The following is a 20,114-nucleotide window of genomic DNA, read 5'->3' as shown; positions in this document are numbered from 1 at the left end:
AATACTCCTTGTGATGCCCATTAGTACCATTGTGTTCATTTACCTGTCTCTACCTGTCTTTCATTTCTGACTTGCTGGTTCTAATATCTGCCTTCCCCTCAATCCCTCCATTTGCTGACCTGCTGCTCTAGTTCCTAGCCTCTGCCATTCTAGTTTAAACCCTCTTGAGTAGCACTAGCAAAACCTCCAGTTCAGGTGAAACCTGTCCCTTTCAAACAGGTCACCCTTGTCATAGCAGAGGTCACATAGATTTAAACTCTGCTTCCCGGGACATGCAGTTGTGAATGCAGTTTGAAAATTAAATGAATAGTCAGAGGAAAAGACTCCACAAACATCCCTAACCTTCAAACAATTTGAAACACTCCATACGGTATCAAGAAATGGTTAGAGTCAGCAGATACTACATTCTGACAACAGCACTCAAGAATGTGCTCGAGAACTTGACGCACCCCCAGAAAAACTGTTCCAGTCCAGCTACACCACTGGCATCTACCTGACAATGTGGAATATTGCTCAGGTATGTCTTGTACACAAAGAGTAGGACAAATGCAACTGGCCAATTACTCCCTCAGGGGTGTATTCCTTAAATTTCAATTAGTTGATATTGTAACAGCATTGCAAATAACGATAGACCACAAGGGCTGCAAGAAGGCAGCATCACCATCTCCTGTGGGGCAATTAGGGATAGGTAACAAATACAGGCCTAATAGTCCTTTATGGACAGGTTTTCAGGCAGATGTGATTCTTAAAATTCTATGTATGACAATCCTACTGCTTCCCCGTTTGTCCTGACTTGGCCATGTAGTAATAACGAATTGGGAGGCCTGCCCACTTTTGCATCAATTGAGGATCTCAAGTTGCCAATGCATGGTGACTAATATGCCACTTCCTGCCATGCTGCACTATTGGGTTGGAGGCGGGCAGAAGATGGCAGTTGAGCCTCCTTGGGGTTCCGGATGGGAACATGTGTGGCATCTTTCAACACTTTTTTTTTCCAATTTGTGGTTCACTACATACTCGGCCAGGTCACCACCACACCCCTCCTCACCCCCCCATCCATAACTTACACACCCTGACCCTCGCCTGCCCACTTGGGGCCTCTCATTCTGACTCCACTGTGAAACTCTCTAGTTCACTTGTTATCCATTCTCACTCTTCTTTGGAAAGTAATTCTAACTGCTACCGCTGCTGCTGGTTGTACTACTTTGACCAGAGAATGGCTGGATGATCAGACCAGATGGCAATCCTTGAAAGCTGCATCTCCCTTCATTCTTCTTAACTCATATGAATATAGTCCAAACCAACCCAGTCTCTCTCCATACGTCAATTCTGCCATCCCCAGGAATCAGTCTGGTAAACTTTCTTTGCACTCCCTCCGTAGCCCGACATCTTTCCTCAGATAAGGAGACCAGGACTGCCCACAATACTCAAGGAGCAGTTTCGCCAAACTGCAGCAAGGCATCTGTGTTCCTGTCCTTGAAGCCTTTCACAATGAAGACCTACTCACCAGTGCACTGAGTGTAGGAGTTGGGAGCTCATGTTGCAGATGTACAGGGCATCGGTTAGGCCACTTTTGGAACAGTGCATGCAATTCTAGTCTCTCTGCTCTAGGAAGGATGTTGTGAAACTCGAAAGGATTCAGGAAAGAGTTGCAGGGATGTTGCCACAGTTGGAGGGTTTGAGTTATAGGGAGAAGCTGAATAGGTTGGGACTATTTTCCCTGGAGTGTCAGAGACTGAGGAGCGGCCTTATAGAGGTTTATAAAATTATGAGGGGTATGGATAGGGTGAATAATCAAAGTATTTTTCCCTACGACGGGAGAGTCAAAAAACTAGAGGTCATGAGGGGAAAGATTTAAAAGGAACCTAAGAGGCAACTTTTCACAGAGAAGGTGATGCGTGCGTAGAATGAATTGCCAGATGAAGTGGTTTTAAAAGGCATCTGGATAGGTATATGAATCGGAAGGATTTAGAGGAATATAGGCCAAATGCTGGCAAATGGGACTAGATTAATTTAGGATCTCTGGTTGGCCAGATGGACAAATTGGGCCGAAGGGTCTGTTTCCACGCTGTACACCTCTCTGGCTCTATTTACCTTCTTCACCGTCTGATGCATCTGCTGCTTACTTGCAGCGATTGGCATACAAGGACATCCAGGTATTGCTGCACTTACCACATTCCAAATATATCACCATTCAGATAATAATCTGCCTTCCTGTTTTTGCCATCAAAGTAGCAACCCCATTTCTATCCACATTATACTGCATATGCCATGTATTTGCCCACTTCGTACCATCTGCAAACCTGAATGTATGACACATAGTTTCCTGATCTAAATCATTAATGTATGTTGTCAATGGGTGGGATCAAACCACTGATCATTACAGTACCCCATTAGTCACTGTCAGCCACTCAGAAAAAAAGATCAGTTTTTATTCCTTATTTTGATTTCTGATTTCTGTCCATCAACCAGTTCTCATAGAATCTCTACAGGTCATTTGGCCTGTTGAGTTTGCATTGACCTCTGAACAACATCCCACCCAGACCCACTCATCCACTCTTATTGTGGAACCATGGCTATACATCCCTGGCTACTACAAGCCAATTTCATGGAGCCAATCCAATTAACCTGCACATTCCACACAGATACAGGGACAATGTGCAAACCCTGCATAGACAAATGCCCAAGGCTGGAATTGAACCCGGCTCCATGGCTCGGTGAGGCTCCAGTGCTACCCACTGTGCCACCCTGCCATCCTAAATCCATTTCAATCTATTTCTCAATCTATTTCAGTACACAGCCTCCAATCACATGCACCTTAATTTTAAATGCTAATTTCTTAAGTGTAATCTTATCGAAAGCCTTCTGAAAATCCAAGTAAACCGCATCCACTAGTTCCCTGTTATCCACTCTACCAGTTATATCCTTAAATAAATTCCAGCAGATTGTTCAAGTGTGACTTCCACGTCGTAAATTCATGCTGTCGCTGCCTGATTCTGTTACTTGGACTTGCTGGGGTTAAATTGGATAGCTCTGAAATCTTGCAAGGAAACAGGATGCTCAAGTAACCTGCAACAATTAAATGTAATTCAGATAGCCTACCAACTTTGTTGAGATTTCAGCATGCAATCTATCGTCTCCATTCATTAGCAGGGAGACCAGAATGGAGAGGTAGTTATGCACTGACAGCCAGTTGTGCTATCTCAGGGCAGGTGCATTAGCTCTTGAGCAGGGTGTGGAAGACACTCTAAAATTGAAGAAGTAAAGAATAATTGACTGGGGAACACTGAGCAAGTACTTCTTGCATCATACTGGAAATCTTGCTGGGGGAGGTGGAAGATGTTCCATTATAGTAAAGAAGGAGGAAAGTGTCAGGAGACTGTCCAGAAATGTGACAAGGTGGTGTTGGGAATAAATAGCTATGGAAGTTAATGGAAAAACTTTCAGTCGAGGGCCTAGATGTAATGTCACAAAAAATTTAATGATCTCACATTTAGAATCAAGATTGGTGATGCGTCTTAAAATGCAGCGCAAATTGAAAATTATTTAGGCATGATAGCCACACCATTTAAACATAAAAGTATTATATTGACTGATCCTCTTCTCTTTGACTTGCAGGTGATATTGCATAACTACAGGTTATTTGTAAGGAGATTTGTAAGCTGAAACTATTTGTAAGGAATGACACAAATCTGCATATTCTAACCACTGCTCATGGAGGAGATGTTGCTAGCCCTTATGGTGAGGGCCATTATTCAGGCTATGCCTGTAGGAGACCCAAAACTATCAAAGGAGATTACAGTGTACTGTTGAGTTGCCTTCTCTGTTGTGAAGGTTAAGTATTTAGTACACTAATGGCTGCATGCATTTGCACATGTGTTACTCTTACTCAGTGTGAGACAAATAAGGAAGATGGCCATCAGGTTCAGTTGGAATTCTTTTATTTAATTGAAGAGGTTAAGGACTGAAGAACATCAGAACACACTTATGGCAACTTTTAAAGTTGATTTTAAGGACATTTAATCAGTTTGAACGGTTGCTGTTTGTGCATTAGCACAGGATATCATTGAAAATAACACATTTGGCTGCAAGTCAATGATGTCCTCTCCATGATGGGCCAGATGTGGAGTTTAGAAATGCTGTCTGCAAGATGCCTCTGCAGTGGATTATTGTGAAATATTTCTCTTTTACCATCCTTCCCATCTGCCACCTCGCTCTCTCTACCACCTACTGACTTATCTAACCTACCTACCAATTCTTTCATTCATCCATTCATTCACTAACACTCACACTGGACAACTAAACTCACTTTATGCAGCTAGTGATGTAGGAAGGGGGTGGGCTGCGTACTCTGACTCCACAGGACTTCCAAGGAGTTTTCCAAGGAACACTGCATTCTACATGACTGGGCTTGGAAGACTGGCAAGAACAGCGCGGCAACACCGAGTCAGGGCCAGTTGGAGCAACATCAAGTTGGGGGAATTTGAGTTGCAGAATCACGTTCCCAATGTTGAGGTAAGCTCCTCATTAACCTCCATTGTCCTGCATGCTAAGGCACAGCGCTTGCTAGTCCTATTATCCAGTATATACAAAACAGAGCAACGGACCCAAGAGTGGCAATGAGATGTGTTATAAGTTTCACAAGGGATTTGTTCATAACATTTCACAATAATAAAAAACTTTGTTACAGGGATATAAACTTTTATTTATTCAGACTCTTTAAAGCTTCAATACCTGAATCCACAAATCATTCTACACCACTTCTTTTGTGCAAAAATCTGCAATAGAGATCAATTAGCCAGAGCTGCCAGTCAAGCCAGGATGTTGCAAGTGAAATAGACCCCTCCTCTGCAGTGGTTGGTAATGATCTGGAACTCTCCAGCTACGAGGGTGGTGCTATTAGAGATGGTCAATGATCTCAAAGAGGAATCAGATGGATCTGTGAAAGAATTAAAACTTGTACAGCTACAAGGATAGGACAGGAGAATGGAACTGATTGGATGAATCTACAGAATCTATAGCATGGACTCAAAGGGAAAATGTGCTGCAAACTGCTCAATGATTCCATGACAATGACAAGGCTCTTGCTGATTTCTGCTGTAGCACTGACTGCAGAGATCGAAATGAAAAATGGGCAAACACCCACGCTGATTGGAAATTTTCCTTTTCAATCTGGGTTCCATTATTGCCCCACCTGCACGTGAATTGGTACTTTTCAAGAAAAGAATTATGCTCGGGTCACAAACTTCATCATAGTGCAATTGGTCAAGGTGAACTGTTTCAACCAATTGTCAGTATATGGTCATAAAAAAACAACTCAGTGTACACTAACAGCGAGTTCAAAATTTAGGCCATTTCAACATCAAGGTTCCAAATTTGAAAAATATAATAGGTACTTTTTCTCTTAAACTTCCAGAAATATTGTTGTAGTTTTCAAAATCAGTCTTGTAAGAGTCAAATGTAATGTTTGATGCAACAATTTTATCACAAATAAACTGTAGCTCTCCAAAAACTGAATCAAATTATACAAATGAGGAACTACTTATTACAGAGATAATGGGAACTGCAGATGCTGGAGAATACAAGATAACAAAGTGTGGGAGTGGATGAACACAGCAGGCCAAGCAGCATCTTAGGAGCACAACAGCTGGCGTTTTGGGCCTAGATCCTTCATCAGAAAAGGCCATCTGATGAAGGGTCTAGGTCCGAAACGTCAGCTTTTGTACTCCTAAGATGCTGCTTGGCCTGCTGTGTTCATCCAGCCCCACATTACATATTACAGATTCACAATTATATTTACATACCTGAACTTTAAGGATCTTGCTTTTGAAGCTGTCCAGCACTACAACAACATCATCCGCATCATCAGGAGAATCTGTGCCTTCATGTCTGCAGGAGAGGTTAGAACTGATCAATGATATCACACACTATTACTAATACAATTTGGATGCTGGAAATCTGACATAAGTTGGAGGGTGGAGTCATAGGCCAGCAGTAACTAGAATCCACACACACAATTGCCCAAGGGTGGAAATGAACCTGAGTGTCTGGCACTGTGAGGCAGTCCTGCTAATCAGTGAGCCACCGTGCTGCCCCTTAAAAAGTGTTGCTGAATCACAGAATCAGAGTACAGAAAGGCCCTTTGGTCCATCATGTCTGTACTGCCAAAAATATACTACTATCCACATGAGTCCTATCTTCCTGTATGAGGTCCACTGCCTTGAATATCATGATTCTTCAAGTGCTCAGCCAAGTACTTTTTAAAAGGTTATGAGGTTCCCTGCCTCAACTACCTGCCCAGGCAGTGTGTTTCACACTTCAATCATCCTCTGGGTAAAAACGCTTTTCCTCTAATTCCATCTAAAACCCCTGACTTTCACTTAAAATTATGCCCCTTTGTTATTGACCTCTGACAACTAGGGACAGTTGTTTTCAATTCACCCTGTCCACACTCCTCAATTGTAGACATCTCTATCAGGACCCATTCTCTCCTCCAAAGAAAATAACCCGAGTTTATCCAACTTCTCTTCACAGCCGAAATGCTACTTTCCAGGCAACGTCCTGGTGAAGTGGTAATGGGAACTGCAGATGCTGGAGAATCCAAGATAACAAAGTGTGAAGCTGGATGAACACAGCAGGCCAAGCAGCATCGCAGGAGCACAAAAGCTGATGTTTTGGGCCTAGACCCTTCATCAGAGAGGGGGATGGGGAGAGGGAATTGGAATAAATAGGGAAAGAGGGGGAGGTGTACCGAAGATGGAGAGAAAAGAAGATAGGTAGAGAGGAGAGTATAGGTGAGGAGGTGGGGAGGGGATAGGTCAGTCCAGGGAAGACGGGCAGGTCAAGGAGGTGGGCTGAAGTAGTAGTTAGGAAATCGAGGTGCAGCTTGAGGTGGGAGGAAGGGATGGGTTAGAGGAAGAACAGGTTAGGGAAGCAGAGACAGGTTGGGCTGGTTTTGTGATGCAGTGGGGGGGAGGGGAAGAACTGGGCTGGTTTTGGGATGCAGTGGGGGAAGGGGAGATTTTGAAGCTTGTGAAGTCTACATTGATACCATTGGGCTGCAGGGTACCCAAGCGGAATATGAGTTGCTGTTCTTGCAACCTTCGGGTGGCATCATTGTGGCACTGCAGGAGGCCCATGATGGATATGTCGTCTGAGGAATGGGAGGGGGGTTGAAATGGTTCGCGAGTGGAGGTCCCTAAGCCTCTGATGATGCATCATCCTCCATCATTTCCACCATCTACCATCCGACCCCACCACCCAAGCCATTTTTCCATCCCCACCCTTGTCTGCCTTCCGGAGAGACCACTCTCTCCGAGACTCCTTTGTCCGCTCCACACTGCCCTCCAACCCCACCACACCCGGCACTTTCCCCTGCAACCGCAGGAAGTGCTACACTTGCCCCCACACCTCCTCCCTCACCCCCATCCCAGGCCCAAAGAGGACCTTCCATATTAAGCAGATGTCCACCTGCACATCTGCCAATGTGGTATATTGTATCCATTGTACCCGGTGTGGCTTCCTCTACATTGGGGAAACCAAGCGGAGGCTTGGGGACCGCTTTGCAGAACACCTCCGCTCGGTTCGCAACAAACAACTGCACCTCCCAGTCGCAAACCATTTTAACTCCCCCTCCCATTCCTCTGACGATATGTCCATCATGGGCCTCCTGCAGTGCCACGATGATGCCACCTGAAGGTTGCAAGAACAGCAACTCATATTCTGCTTGGGAACCCTGCAGCCCAATGGTATCAATGTGGACTTCACAAGCTTCAAAATCTCCCCTTCCCCCACGGCATCCCACAACCAGCCCAGTTTTTCCCCTCCCCCCACTGCATCACAAAACCAGTCCAGCCTGTCTCCGCTTCCCTAACCTGTTCTTCCTCTCACCCATCCCTTCCTCCTACCTCAAGCTGCACCTCCACTTCCTACCTACCACCTCATCCCACCTCCTTGACCTGTCCGTCTTCCCTGGACTGACCTACCCCCTCCCTACACTCTCCTCTCTACCTATCTTCTTTTCTCTCCATCTTCGGTCTGCCTCCCTCTCTCTCCCTATTTATTCCAGTTCCCTCTCCCCATTCCCCTCTCTGATGAAGGGTCTAGGCCCGAAACATCAGCTTTTGTGCTCCGGAGATGCTGCTTGGCCTGCTGTGTTCATCCAGCTTCACACTTTGTTATCTAACATCCTGGTGAATCTCCTTTGCACCATTTCCAGTGCAATAACATCTTTCCATAATCTGGTGACCATACAGTACTCCTGACCAATCCGACATATCCTCCCGGCTCTGCTAATCAATGCCACGAGTGATAAAAGCAAGTCTGCCATATGCCTTCTTAACTACTCTATTAACCTGTCCTACCACCTTCAGGGATCAACAGACAAGCACCCCAAGATTCCTCTGTTCCTTTGAGCTTCCTGGTCTGTTGTCATTAATTGAATACCCCTTTGTTTTGGTCCTTCTTTCAAAGAGCAGCACCTCACATTTAACAGAGTTAAATTCCATCTAACACTGAACTGCCCTTCTGACCAACTTATTTATATCCTCTTGTAACTTAACACTTCCTCTTCACTGTCAACCACATTGACAATCTCTGCAGGAGTTCTTCAGGATAGTGTCCTGGGCCCAACCATCTTCAGCTGCTTCATCAAAGACCTTCCATCCACCATAAGGTCAGAAATATAGACATTTGCTTATGATTGCACAACATTCCGCACCACTTACAACACCTCAGGTATTGAAGCACTCATGCCCAAATGCAGCAATACCTGAACAATATCCACATTTTAGCTAATAAGCGGCAAATAATGTTTCTGCTGTACAAGTGCCAGGCAATAATCATCTCAAATCAGAGACAATTGACGTTTGCTTTTCACTGGTGTTACCATCACTGATTCTTACATTATATGCATCTTGGAGGTTACCATTAAATCAGAAAATGATCTGTACTAGTCATATAAATACAAAAGCAGGTCAGGAGCCAGGAATCTTGCAACAAGTATGTGACTTCCTGACTAATCAAAACCTATCCAACATCTACAAGGCACAATCAGGTGTGTGCTGGCATACTTCCCACTTGTCTGGATGAATGCAGTTCCAACAACATTCAAGAAGCTTGACATCATCTGTAACAAACAGCCTGCTTGATTAGTACCACATCCATAAACATCCATTCCTTCTATCAATGATGCTCAGTAGCAGCAATTTGCATGATCTACAGAAATTCATGACACCAGGTTATAACCCAACAGGTATATTTGAAAACACAAGCTTTCAGAGGCTAAGAAGGCCTCTGTGTTTTCCAACAAACCTGTTGGACTATAACCTGGTGTTGGGTGATTTTTAAGTTTGTCCACCCCAGTCCAACACCAGCACCTCCACATCAGAGCTACAGAAATCACTAAAGCGCCTTCTAAACCTACAACCATTTCCACCTATAAGAACAAGGATAGCAGATACATGCAGCAAGTTGCCCTCCAAGCCACCTGTCATCCTGACTTTGAAATATATAATTTGCCTCCAATGCTTTTCAGTCCAAATCCTGCAAATTCCTTCCCTAATAGCATGGTGTTTACCTACTGCACATGGACTGCAACAGTTCAAGAATGCAGCTCATCATCACCTACTCAAGAGCAACTAAGGGCATGTAATATATGTTGACTCGGTTAACAATGCCCACATTGTAACAGAATTAAAAGCAAAACCCTTGATGCCTCTGCAAAATCCTGCAAATTCACTGGTAGGATGGATGCTCCAATATCAACGTCCTCTCCCAGCACCGAGGCACTAATTGCAATCAATCAGTTGCATTTTGCAGGTCACATTGTTCACATACCTGACACAAAACCTCCAAAACAATTTAACTGCTCTGAGTTCCTTCACTGCAAGTAGTTAGCACAGAGAGAACAGTTAGTTCAATGATGTTCTCAAAGCCACCCTGAGAAAATGCAACACAGTATGTTCTGCTAGAACACATATTCTGGAAACGTGAATCGGCTATAACACAACTGACGTTTAGGAGATCGCTATTTCTAAAAAGCAAATTTGTATTGGCTGTAACACAATTCCATAGGTGCACAGAGCAGTATGTGTCAACATCACAAGATCGTTTTGCTGGCTTTGTCCTGAGCTTGTGCAATGTTAGTGCTGAGAGATTCTGTGCCGGCATCACATGATCAACATGAACAGCAGAGCAACCTCAAAACCTTCTTCCCCGTCAAGTCATCTTGACATCTTTTCAAGGTAGAGTGTTAAATTTACTTTAATTGCATTATTATATATGAATTAAACATTCATTCAAACTGTACAATTTTTGTGTTAGGCTTTTGACTGATTTTTGAGCAATTTCGAGTGATTTCTTTTGGTGGTCTACCCCTCATCCCGCTTTTCCCATTGGCTCCGCTATTTGTATAGTGTGTTTTTCTATAATGCGTTGTCACACAGTATTGCAACTGTCACATTATAGTATCCTCATCTAGTTGTGGTAATCTCCAGGCCAAGACCACCAAACTAGAAATGGATGATGCCATTTTGGAGACCAGCACAAACAATGAAGTGAGTGTGTGAAACAAACCGAGGCATCTCACGAATGCTGCTTCAGCGAACACTGTGGGAGAGTATGTGGATCTACTGTCTGATTGGTTCAGTCACCTCAGGCCCCATAATCCATAGCGGAAGAAAGTCATCCTCAATCATGACTGACTGTTTATGAAGAAGATGAAGCTATTCTATGATTGTATCAATGAGTAGATTTACACCCAGTAAGTACAAAATATTTCGACGTTTTGGTCGAAAGTTGTCAATTGACTCAGACAGGCAATTGATCATAATTTGAGTGTAAAAGGTATTTACTTCTTTAGGGCATCCACTCCACAAAATTCATGAACCAATTACTTCAACCACAAAGACAGTGAAACCACAAATTATTTTACCTGTTCAAATTACACATTAGCACCATGTATCATTTATATACAAACAAAATTTCACCAACTTGTGGTTGGTAATAAGGTAACATGTATTCCATATGGTTTTACTTACGTAAATATCTGGTAGATATTGCTACATCTCCCTTTGCGTATTCGAAGCAACCAAGTGCCAGGATTTGCTTTTAGCTGAAAGTAACCCTTTAAAAATGAAAACTGAGGTTAACAAAATCTTTTATATTGAATGCAAAATCAGTGTTTTTGTCATTTCTTCAATGCTTTGTAATATACAGGAGGGGCTGACTTACAAATCACCTTAGTTCACAGTAATGATTACAGTATGACAAGAAACAGACATATTATAATAAATTTAGCATCAATTGTAAATCTTTCATCATAGCACAAAGTGAATCAAGTGATAATGTTTTATAATGTCATAAGTTATATTTCTGCCAAGGAAGCAGCCTTCCAACTCATAGGATGGTGATTGCACTCTGTGTATCTCAACTGCACCATTCTGGCCTTGCAGCAATGTTCCCTCCAAGATGTAATCCAAGACACACTGGAAAGCCCTGGGCATGGTCAGTCATGACCTCTGCTTCCGGAAGTTGCTCCTGTGCATGGACCTTGGAGAAGGGAGAGAGAAAAATCAGAGGCAACGTTGCCTGGCAGACTCTTTCATAGATAAAGACAGTGGCCTGCAAACAGCACAATTTGCTGGCCTCTGCTTTTCAGACCTCTTATTGGGCCAACTAAGCTTTAGGTTTTGCCTCTCTCTTTCAATATCCTTTAGTCTTCAGAGATCACAGCCATCAGTCCATCTCCTAGTTGTCAGTTTTAATGTCTGCCATCTTCATGTCTTCTTACAGGCGGCCTTATGGCAGAATTATGGATGAATACAGGCTCAGTCAGTGTCCAGTTCACCGTGCAGAGGGTCATCATCCATTTGATTTTCATGGCTGAACCAGTGTAGTAATCATGGACACTGATAGAATTAGCATGCTCCAGCATCTCTGTGTTGGTCATTGAGTTTTGCAAAGATGTGATTTGATTTGACTTAATCTAACACATTGTCGTCACATGCACCTAACTATAGTGAAAAGTTGTATTGTGAGCAGTACAGGCAGACCATCACAAGCAAAGATATAATGATCATAGGGTGCTTAGACAGAGCGAGGTATAGAAGGTTATGGCTGCATCGGAGGTGTGCAAAGCAAGATCAACATTATTTGAAGTTAGAGTGGTCCATTCAGCAATGTAATAGCAGCAGGGTTGAAGCTAATCTTGAACCTGTTGGAGCATGTGTTCAAGCTTCTGTATCTTCTGTTGGACAGAAGAGGCTGGAAGACAGCATTACCGGGGTAAACGTGGGCCATTTTGTCCTGTCTACCACATGATGTCCATGTCTCACCACTGTGGAGGAGACTGCTGAGGAGACAGGCCTGGTAAATGAATGGTTGCTGTTGTCAGTCAGTTGCTGTTATTCTCACACTCTTTCACACAACTTAGAGAATACAGCTACAGCTTTTACAATAGATATTGCAATTTTACTAGTGAGTGACAGATGTTGATGATTGTGAAAGTATCAATGCTTATAAATGTAGCAAAGACAGCACCTGAACCATGGTTTCAGAGATAGTAGGAACTGCAGATACTGTAGAATCTGAGATAACAAGGTGTACAGCTTAGATTGGCACAGTGGCTCAGTGGTTAGCACTGCAGCCTCACAGCACCAGGGACCCAGGTTTGATTCCAACCTCAGGCAACTGTCTGTGCAGAGTTTGCACATTCTCCCCGTGTCTACGTGGGTTTCCTCCCACTGTCCCAAAATATGCAGGCTAGGTGGATTGGCCATGCTAAATTGCCCATTGTGTTCAGGCGTTTGTGGGTTATGGGTGGATGGATCTGGGTGGGATGCTCTAAGGGGCGGTGTGGACTTGTTGGGCCAAAGCGCCTGTTTCCACACTGTAGGGAATCTTATCTAATCTTTCTAAAAAAAAAGCTGGATGAACACAGCAGGGAAAGGAGCAGGAAGGCTGACGGCTGATGTTTCGGGCCTAGACCCTCCTTCAGAAATAGGAGCGGAGAAGGGGGTTCTGAAATAAATAGGGAGAAAGGGGGAGGCGGTTAGAAGTTGGTTAGAGGGAAAAATAGAAGGAGAAGAGACAGACGGGTCAAAGAGGCGGAAATGGAGCCAGTAAAGGTGAGTGTAGGTGGGGAATTAGGGAGGGCGGACAGGTCAAGGGGGTGGGATAAGGTTAGGGGGTGGAGTTGGAGGTGGGGGTGGGGCATGAGGTGGGAGGAGGGGATAGGTGGGAGGAAGGACAGGTTAGGGAGGCAGGACGAGCTGGGCTGGTTTTATGACGTGGTAGGGGGAGGGGAGATTTTGAAGCTTGTGAAGTCTACATTGCTACCAATGGGCTGCAGGGTTCCCAAGCGGAATATGAGTTGCTGTTCCTGCAACCTTCGGGTGGCATCGTTGCGGCACTGCAGGAGGCCCAGGATGGACATGTCGTCTGAGGAATGGGAGGAGGAGTTAAAATGGTTTGTGACTGGGAGGTGCAGTTGTTCAGTGCGAACCAAGCACAGGTGTTCTGCAAAGCGGTCCCCAAGCCTCCGCTTGGTTTCCCCGATGCAGACGGAGCCACAACGGGAGCAGCACATGCGGGATACCACATTAGCAGATGTGCAGGTGTGCATCTGCTTGATGTGGAAAGTCTTCTTGGGGTCTGTGATGTGGGTGAGGGTGGCGGTGTAGGGACAGGAGTAGCACTTCCTGTGGTTGCAGGGAAAAGTGCCGGGTGTGGTGGAGCTGGAAGGAAGTGTTGAGTGGACAAGGGAGTCATGGACAGAGTGGTCTCTCCAGAAAGCAGATTAGGGTGGGGAGGGAAAAATGTCCTTGGTTGTAGGGTCAGATTGCAGATGGCGAAAGTGTCAGAGGATGATGCATTGGATCCAGAGGTTGGTGGGGTGGTACGTGAGGATGAGGGGGATTCTGTTTTGGTTGTTATTGCAGGGAGGGGGTGTGAGGGATGAGTTGCGGGAAACATAGTTGAGGGCAATCTCGACCACTGAGGGGGGAAGTTGTGGTTCTTGAAAAACAAAGACATCTGAGATGTGTGGGAGTGGAATGCCTCATCCTAGGAGCCGATGCGACGGAGGCAAAGCAATTGGAAATAGAGGATGGCATTTTTCCAGGGAGGTGGGTGGGAGGAGGTGCATTTTACTGTATGTAGCCCAATGGTATCAACGTGGGCTTCACAAGCTTCAAAATCTCCCCTTCCCCTACCGCATCCCAAAACCAGTCCAGCTCGTCCTAGCCTCCCTAACCTGTCCTTCCTCCCACTTCAAGCCCCACCTCCAACTCCTACCTACTAACCTCATCCCACCCACTTGCCCTATCCGTCCTCCCTGGACTGGCCTATCTCCTCCCTAACTCCCCACCTACACTCAACTTTACTGGCTCCATCCCCACCTTCTCCTCTCCACCTATATTCTCCTCTATCCATCTTCTATCCGCCTCCCCCTTTCTCCCTATTTATTTCAGAACCCCCTTCTCCTCACCAATTTCTGAAGAAAGGTCTTGGCCTGAAATGTCAGCCTTCCTGCTACTGCTTGGCCTGCTGTGTTCATCCAGCTCTACACCTTGTTACCTGAACCATGGTGTTTGTCTTCTTCATGCTTCTGATATAACCAGACTCTGTAGAGGCAAGAGAAAATCGGTCCACTTGCCACTAAAGGTGTTCTTTGATAGTGAGGCGACACGGTGGCTCAGTGGTTAGCATTGCTGCCTCACAGCACCAGGGACCGAGGTTTGATTCCACCCTCGGGTAACTGTCTGCGTGGAGTTTGCACATTCTCCCCATACCTGCGTGGGTTTCCTCCAGGCTCTCCGGTTTCCTCCTATAGTTAAAACATGTGCAGGCTAGGTGGACGGCCATGCTAAATTGCCCAAAGTGTTCAGGGATGTGTAGATTAGGTGGGTTATAGGGGGATTGGTCTGGGTTGGATGCTCTGAGGGCCGGCATAGACTTGTTGGGCTGAAGGGCCTTTTCTGCATTGTAGGGATTCTATGATCTATGATAATGGACATTTGTGTGGCATTGTCAATGCAAAGCAACTCTTGAATGAGCACTTGGCATTCCTATGTCTTTGTTCCTAGGGAAACAAGGTTGACCAGTTTTTCTTCAAACACTCTCTATAGATGGCTTTAAAGCAAATGACAGCAAAGAAAATAACGTCCTGAAGAATTTTGATATTGGAACACAACTCTACTTGTCACTGATGCAGATCTCAAAGGATTCTGATCTTGTCCCATTAAACTTGACCTTACCCATTTTGCTTTCCTGGAAAAATTAGATCATACTGAGCAGGCAGCTATTTGTTTCCAGCAGCTTAAATAAACTAGTCGGTGCAAATTACTGCAGATGCTGCAATCTGAACCAAAAACAAGAAATGCTAGAAATCACAGTGCATCAGGCAGCATCCATGGAGGGAAAGTTAGCTAACGTTTCGAGTCTTGAAGAAGAGTCATTTGTACTTGAAACATTAGCTTGCTTTCTCTCCATGGATGCTGGTTGACCCACTGTAATCTCCAACATTTTTGTCTTCAATTTAAATGGACTATTTGTGCTTACATGATTGAATACTTTGGTGAGATATATCTTGCTCTCCTTTGTGCTGGCATTTTTGTTTTGACTGCCAGATTGAGAAGATTGTGTAATTGTAGAAATTCCAGGTCAGACTTTACACTCAAATTCAGAGTAGATGCACTTAGCCAGGATCTGCAGCTTGATGAGGGCAACAGGAGCATGGACTTTCCATGCTGCTCAACTGAGTGATGTTCTAATATTGCTGCAATTGCTACAGTTGCCCTGGGTCACAAAGTTTAAATCATGCATATCCTGGAGCATTGGAGGACCGCTAAAGAATGGTTATAGCATAGATTAGACTATTCAGCCCACATGTTTATGCTAGCGCTCTAAAACAGGAACTCTCTACCTTCTTCCTCTAACCTTGAATGTTCTTCCTTCTCAGGTAATAATCCAGTTGGCTCTTGAAAGCCTCAACTGGCCCTGCCTCCACTCTCCCACAGCGCATTCCAGTTCTTAACCACCCGTTGCATGAAAAATTGTTTTTCTCATGTTGTCATTTCACCTTTTTTCAATGACCTTAAAATTTCTCCAGTGGAAACAGTTTAACCCTATCCAAAGAAATGTTTCCCTTTAGCTGTATAGCTGCAACTTCTTTAAAATCGTACTCTTTAGTTCACACCGTCTTTCCATATTGTTCCCACAAAATAAATGTTTTATCCTCCCTCCTGCAGGGTGGAGTCAGAGGAGTTGGTGCAGATGCTGCAGGATGCTGGCTTCATGTGTTTGAAAATTTCATGCAGTGTAGCTTCTTTACCTTGAGCTTTACCAATGGCAGATGAGTCAATAGCTTTGTGAAACTCTAATGCACATGGGTTCAACATCCAACATCACCATGACTAACAGGAGTTGATAGCTTCCTCAATGGGTGTTCTCTGTAAAGTTCAACTCAAGATAGGGTGCTACCCATCACTCCAAGCTTTTATTGCAATAAATGATGATCTTCCTTCTCTTATTATCAAGTGTCACCAGCACATAAAATTAATCTTTTGATATGATGACATTGAATTCTGGGATTTTTACAATACTTTGGAAATCAACCACCACAACTCAGGCATTGTTGGTGGACAAGGTAGGAGAGAGTAATAGGAAAAACAGCTAACAATTCTCCAACTTACCAGGTTAGCCATCACTGTAGTGTCCACCATAACTGGGTTATGTTTCATTCCCAGGGTGAACTGTAATCCTCTGGGTGGTTGACCGGTGGTCACATCAAAGCAATGCCCTTCAAGCAGTATGTACTCCAGTTCATACTCTGCTGATACAATTCCTTCAACCTATTGGAATAGTCACAGCAAATAAAATTAAATACAGGACAGAAATTAGTCATGTGCTGTGAGTAAAATGAATGATATTAGATTATGTGCTCTTGATAATTAGTTCTATTTCACTCAATGGAATTTAATATCAGGTGCTGGATATAAAAGGCTGCCAATACCATATCCCTCAAGGCCTCTTGTTGTGCAGTCGTAGTGTTCCTACCTTTGAGCCTCGAGGCCTGTGTTCAAGTCCAACCTGCTCCAGAGATGTGCAATTAGATCTTTGGACAGGTTGATTAGGAAATACCTACAGTATCACATGGATGGCCCGTGTCCTGCAGTAGTAAAGCTTTTACCTCTCAGCCAAGACGTCTGAGTTCAGGTCCTACTTGTTTCAAAGGTGCATCGTAATGTCTCTGTACAGGAAAATATCTACAATGTCACTCACTTTGTACTAGAAGTTCTATGAAGTGTTTTTCCATTTGTTCCTGGCCGTCATTCAGCATTCCACTCATGACTGAAAGAAAGCGATTCGGATCTGACTACAGAATCCGTCATTTCTGCATTTCCATGTAATATTTCTTGGCACATGTTTCTATGTACCATGATTCACAGAATCATAGAGTCTACGGAACTGAAAAAGATCTAGAGGCCCATCAAGCCTGCTCCAGCCAAAGTCAGGCAGCAAACTATTCTAGTCCCATTTTCCGGCATTTGGCCTATTGCCTTGGCATTGCAAATGCGCAACTAAGCAACTGCTAAATGTTATGAGGGTTTCTGTCTCTATCATCCTTACAGGCAGAGGGTTCCAGATTCCAATCACCCTCTGGTCATTGATCCCTACAGAAAGGGAACAGTTCTTCCCACTCTATTTAGGCTTGTAATAATCTAATGCATCTCAATCATATCTCCCCCAGGTCTCCTCTGCTCTAAGGAAACTAAGCCAAGTGTATCCAATGTATCATCTTAATTAAAATTCTCCAGTCCAGGCAATATCCTAGTAAATCCCCTCTGCATTCTTTCCAGTGCAATCACATCCCCATAGAATGCGGATTCCAGAACTGTACACAATTCCCTTGCGGTGGTCTAACCAACAATTTATATAGTTCCAGCATAATCCAACCTGCTCTTAAATTCTACGTCTCAGTTAATAAAGGCGAGTGTCCCACGTGCCTTCTTATCAATATTATCCACCTGTTCTGATTCCTGATCAGTGCACATGCTCGTCAAGGTAATTCTGATCCTTAGTGCTTTTCATTATCATACAGTTCATCATGTATTCCCTTGCCTCTTTGTCTTGTCCAGTTGCATCACCTTATACTCAAGTGGGCTGAATTCCATTTGGATCTGAAGAAGGGTCACTGGACCTGAAATGTTTCTTCACAGATGCTGCCAGACCTGCTGGGTTTTTTCCAGCACCTTCTGTGTGGAATTCCATTTGCCAATGATCAGCCCATCTGACCAACTTGGCTATATCCTGCTGTATTCTAAGACTGTGCCCTTCACTATTTACCATCACATCAATTTTTGTCTTGTCTGCAAAGTTACTGATCCATCCTCCTACATTTAAGTCCAAATCATATGTATATACCACAAGCAGCAAGGGCCTAATACTGTTCCCTACGGAACCCTAGTAGGCAGAAGTTTCCAGTCACAAAAACACTCCTCAGACATCACTCTGTGCTTCCTGCTACTCAGCCAATTCTGTATCCAATTTGCCAAACTTATTTGGACTAATTGAATTCTTACCTTTACTATCAGTTTTCCATTTGGAGCCTTATCGAAAGCTTTTTTGAAGGCCAAGCAGGCTATATCAAATGCACTGTCATCATCTACATACTTGGTCACCTCTTTGAAAAGATCAATCTGGTTGGTCAGACACAACCTCCCCTTATCAAAACCATGCTGATCCTGAACTTTAATTGCTTTAAAACACCAACTTGGTCAAATCTATTATTATGTAAAGCCTATTGAAAGAATTGGTAACTTCTTGCACAAAAAAAAGTGAGACACAACTGTTCCAAGTCTTCAGTTTCTTAGAGCAATCCAAGAGGACACAGTTACTTGGTCATTTATAAAGCAGTTAGTAAATAAAAACAAATGTTATATTTTGTGGGAAAAGTGGAAAATAATCAGAAGTATCCAAATGACTAACTAATTATTGATTTTAATTTACTCCACAAAGAATGTATAACATTATTTTGATTGTTTGTATTATTAACAAAAGGTATTTGCAATTATTTTCAAGTACATAAAGCAATTGACAAATTATTTTGCTGAACAAATCAGTCTACCATGCAAAATATTTTGCAGCATAATTTAAGAACTGTACTGCTGTCCCCGAAAAAGTACTTACTTCTTCTAAGTGAATGTTGTCCAAGTCAAATGGGCTGCGTAGTGATTCTACTAACCAACTCTCTGGTGTAAACATGTTCAGGGTAAATAAGGGTACTTCTGGCATTTCGAGAAATTTGGCTATGGGTCCTGCTGATAAATTGTTATCAGCTGTGAAGACCAATTCAGGCTCTAGCACGTAACGGTAAAAGCTGCAGAAAGGATATAATAAGACTAAGTATCCATGTAATGCACATGGTCAAAAACTATCCATACTTCTTATTCAAATAAAATAAACTGCAACTGGCATGGAATATCATTTCAGTCTGTGTTAAAAATAAAAATCCAATAAGGGCCATCTGTCCAAATCTTTACATTCTGCTAAACAGAAGATACCCACTCTTACTTTATGAGGTTGATAATGAGAACCATTTCCTCATCACTGGCCACAAAATCCAGATCATTACCACCATTCAGTAACCAAGTAAGCAAAGCATTTGCAATGATGTATATTTAGTGTATTTGTATTTCCTAAACACATCTTTTACAGTGCCGGGTGTGGTCTCACCAAAGTCCTGCATAATTGAAACAAGACTTCTTTAATCATGTACCCCAGTCCTCTTGTAATAAGGGGTAATGTGCCATTTGACTTCCCAATTGCTTGGTGTATCTGCATGCTATTTGCGTTCCTACTTTTGTGGTGCACACCCAAATTCCTCTCACCATCAATATTTACAAGTTTCATATCTTTTAAAAATATTCTGTTCTTCTCTATGCAGTCCCTGTGTCTTCCTCACAACTCACATTTCCACCTAGATTTGTATCATCAACTAGCTTTAATACATTACTATCTGGCTCTTCATTTAGGTTATTGATATGGATTGTAAACAGCTGACATCCCAGCACTGTTCATTTTTTGGTTCACTAGTCACAGCCTCTCAACTT

General features: G+C 43.5%; 1 protein-coding gene across 1 annotated transcript in view; it reads right to left on the bottom strand.

The window, feature by feature from the left end:
• Window positions 1-20,114, bottom strand: part of LOC132209765 (UDP-glucose:glycoprotein glucosyltransferase 1-like) — a gene marked incomplete at its 5' end in the record, with an annotated part of 83,939 nt that overhangs the window by 46,764 nt on the left and 17,061 nt on the right. The window contains 4 exons of the mRNA XM_059646522.1: window positions 5,805-5,889; window positions 11,040-11,125; window positions 16,695-16,853; window positions 19,192-19,381. Of these exons, the coding sequence (XP_059502505.1) occupies window positions 5,805-5,889; window positions 11,040-11,125; window positions 16,695-16,853; window positions 19,192-19,381 (520 nt within the window). The remainder of the gene's footprint in view (window positions 1-5,804; window positions 5,890-11,039; window positions 11,126-16,694; window positions 16,854-19,191; window positions 19,382-20,114) is intronic.

The sequence above is a fragment of the Stegostoma tigrinum genome, chromosome 6 (assembly GCF_030684315.1).
Source record: "Stegostoma tigrinum isolate sSteTig4 chromosome 6, sSteTig4.hap1, whole genome shotgun sequence".
Classification (NCBI taxonomy): domain Eukaryota; kingdom Metazoa; phylum Chordata; class Chondrichthyes; order Orectolobiformes; family Stegostomatidae; genus Stegostoma; species Stegostoma tigrinum.
This window is presented reverse-complemented; position numbering and strand designations above follow the sequence as displayed.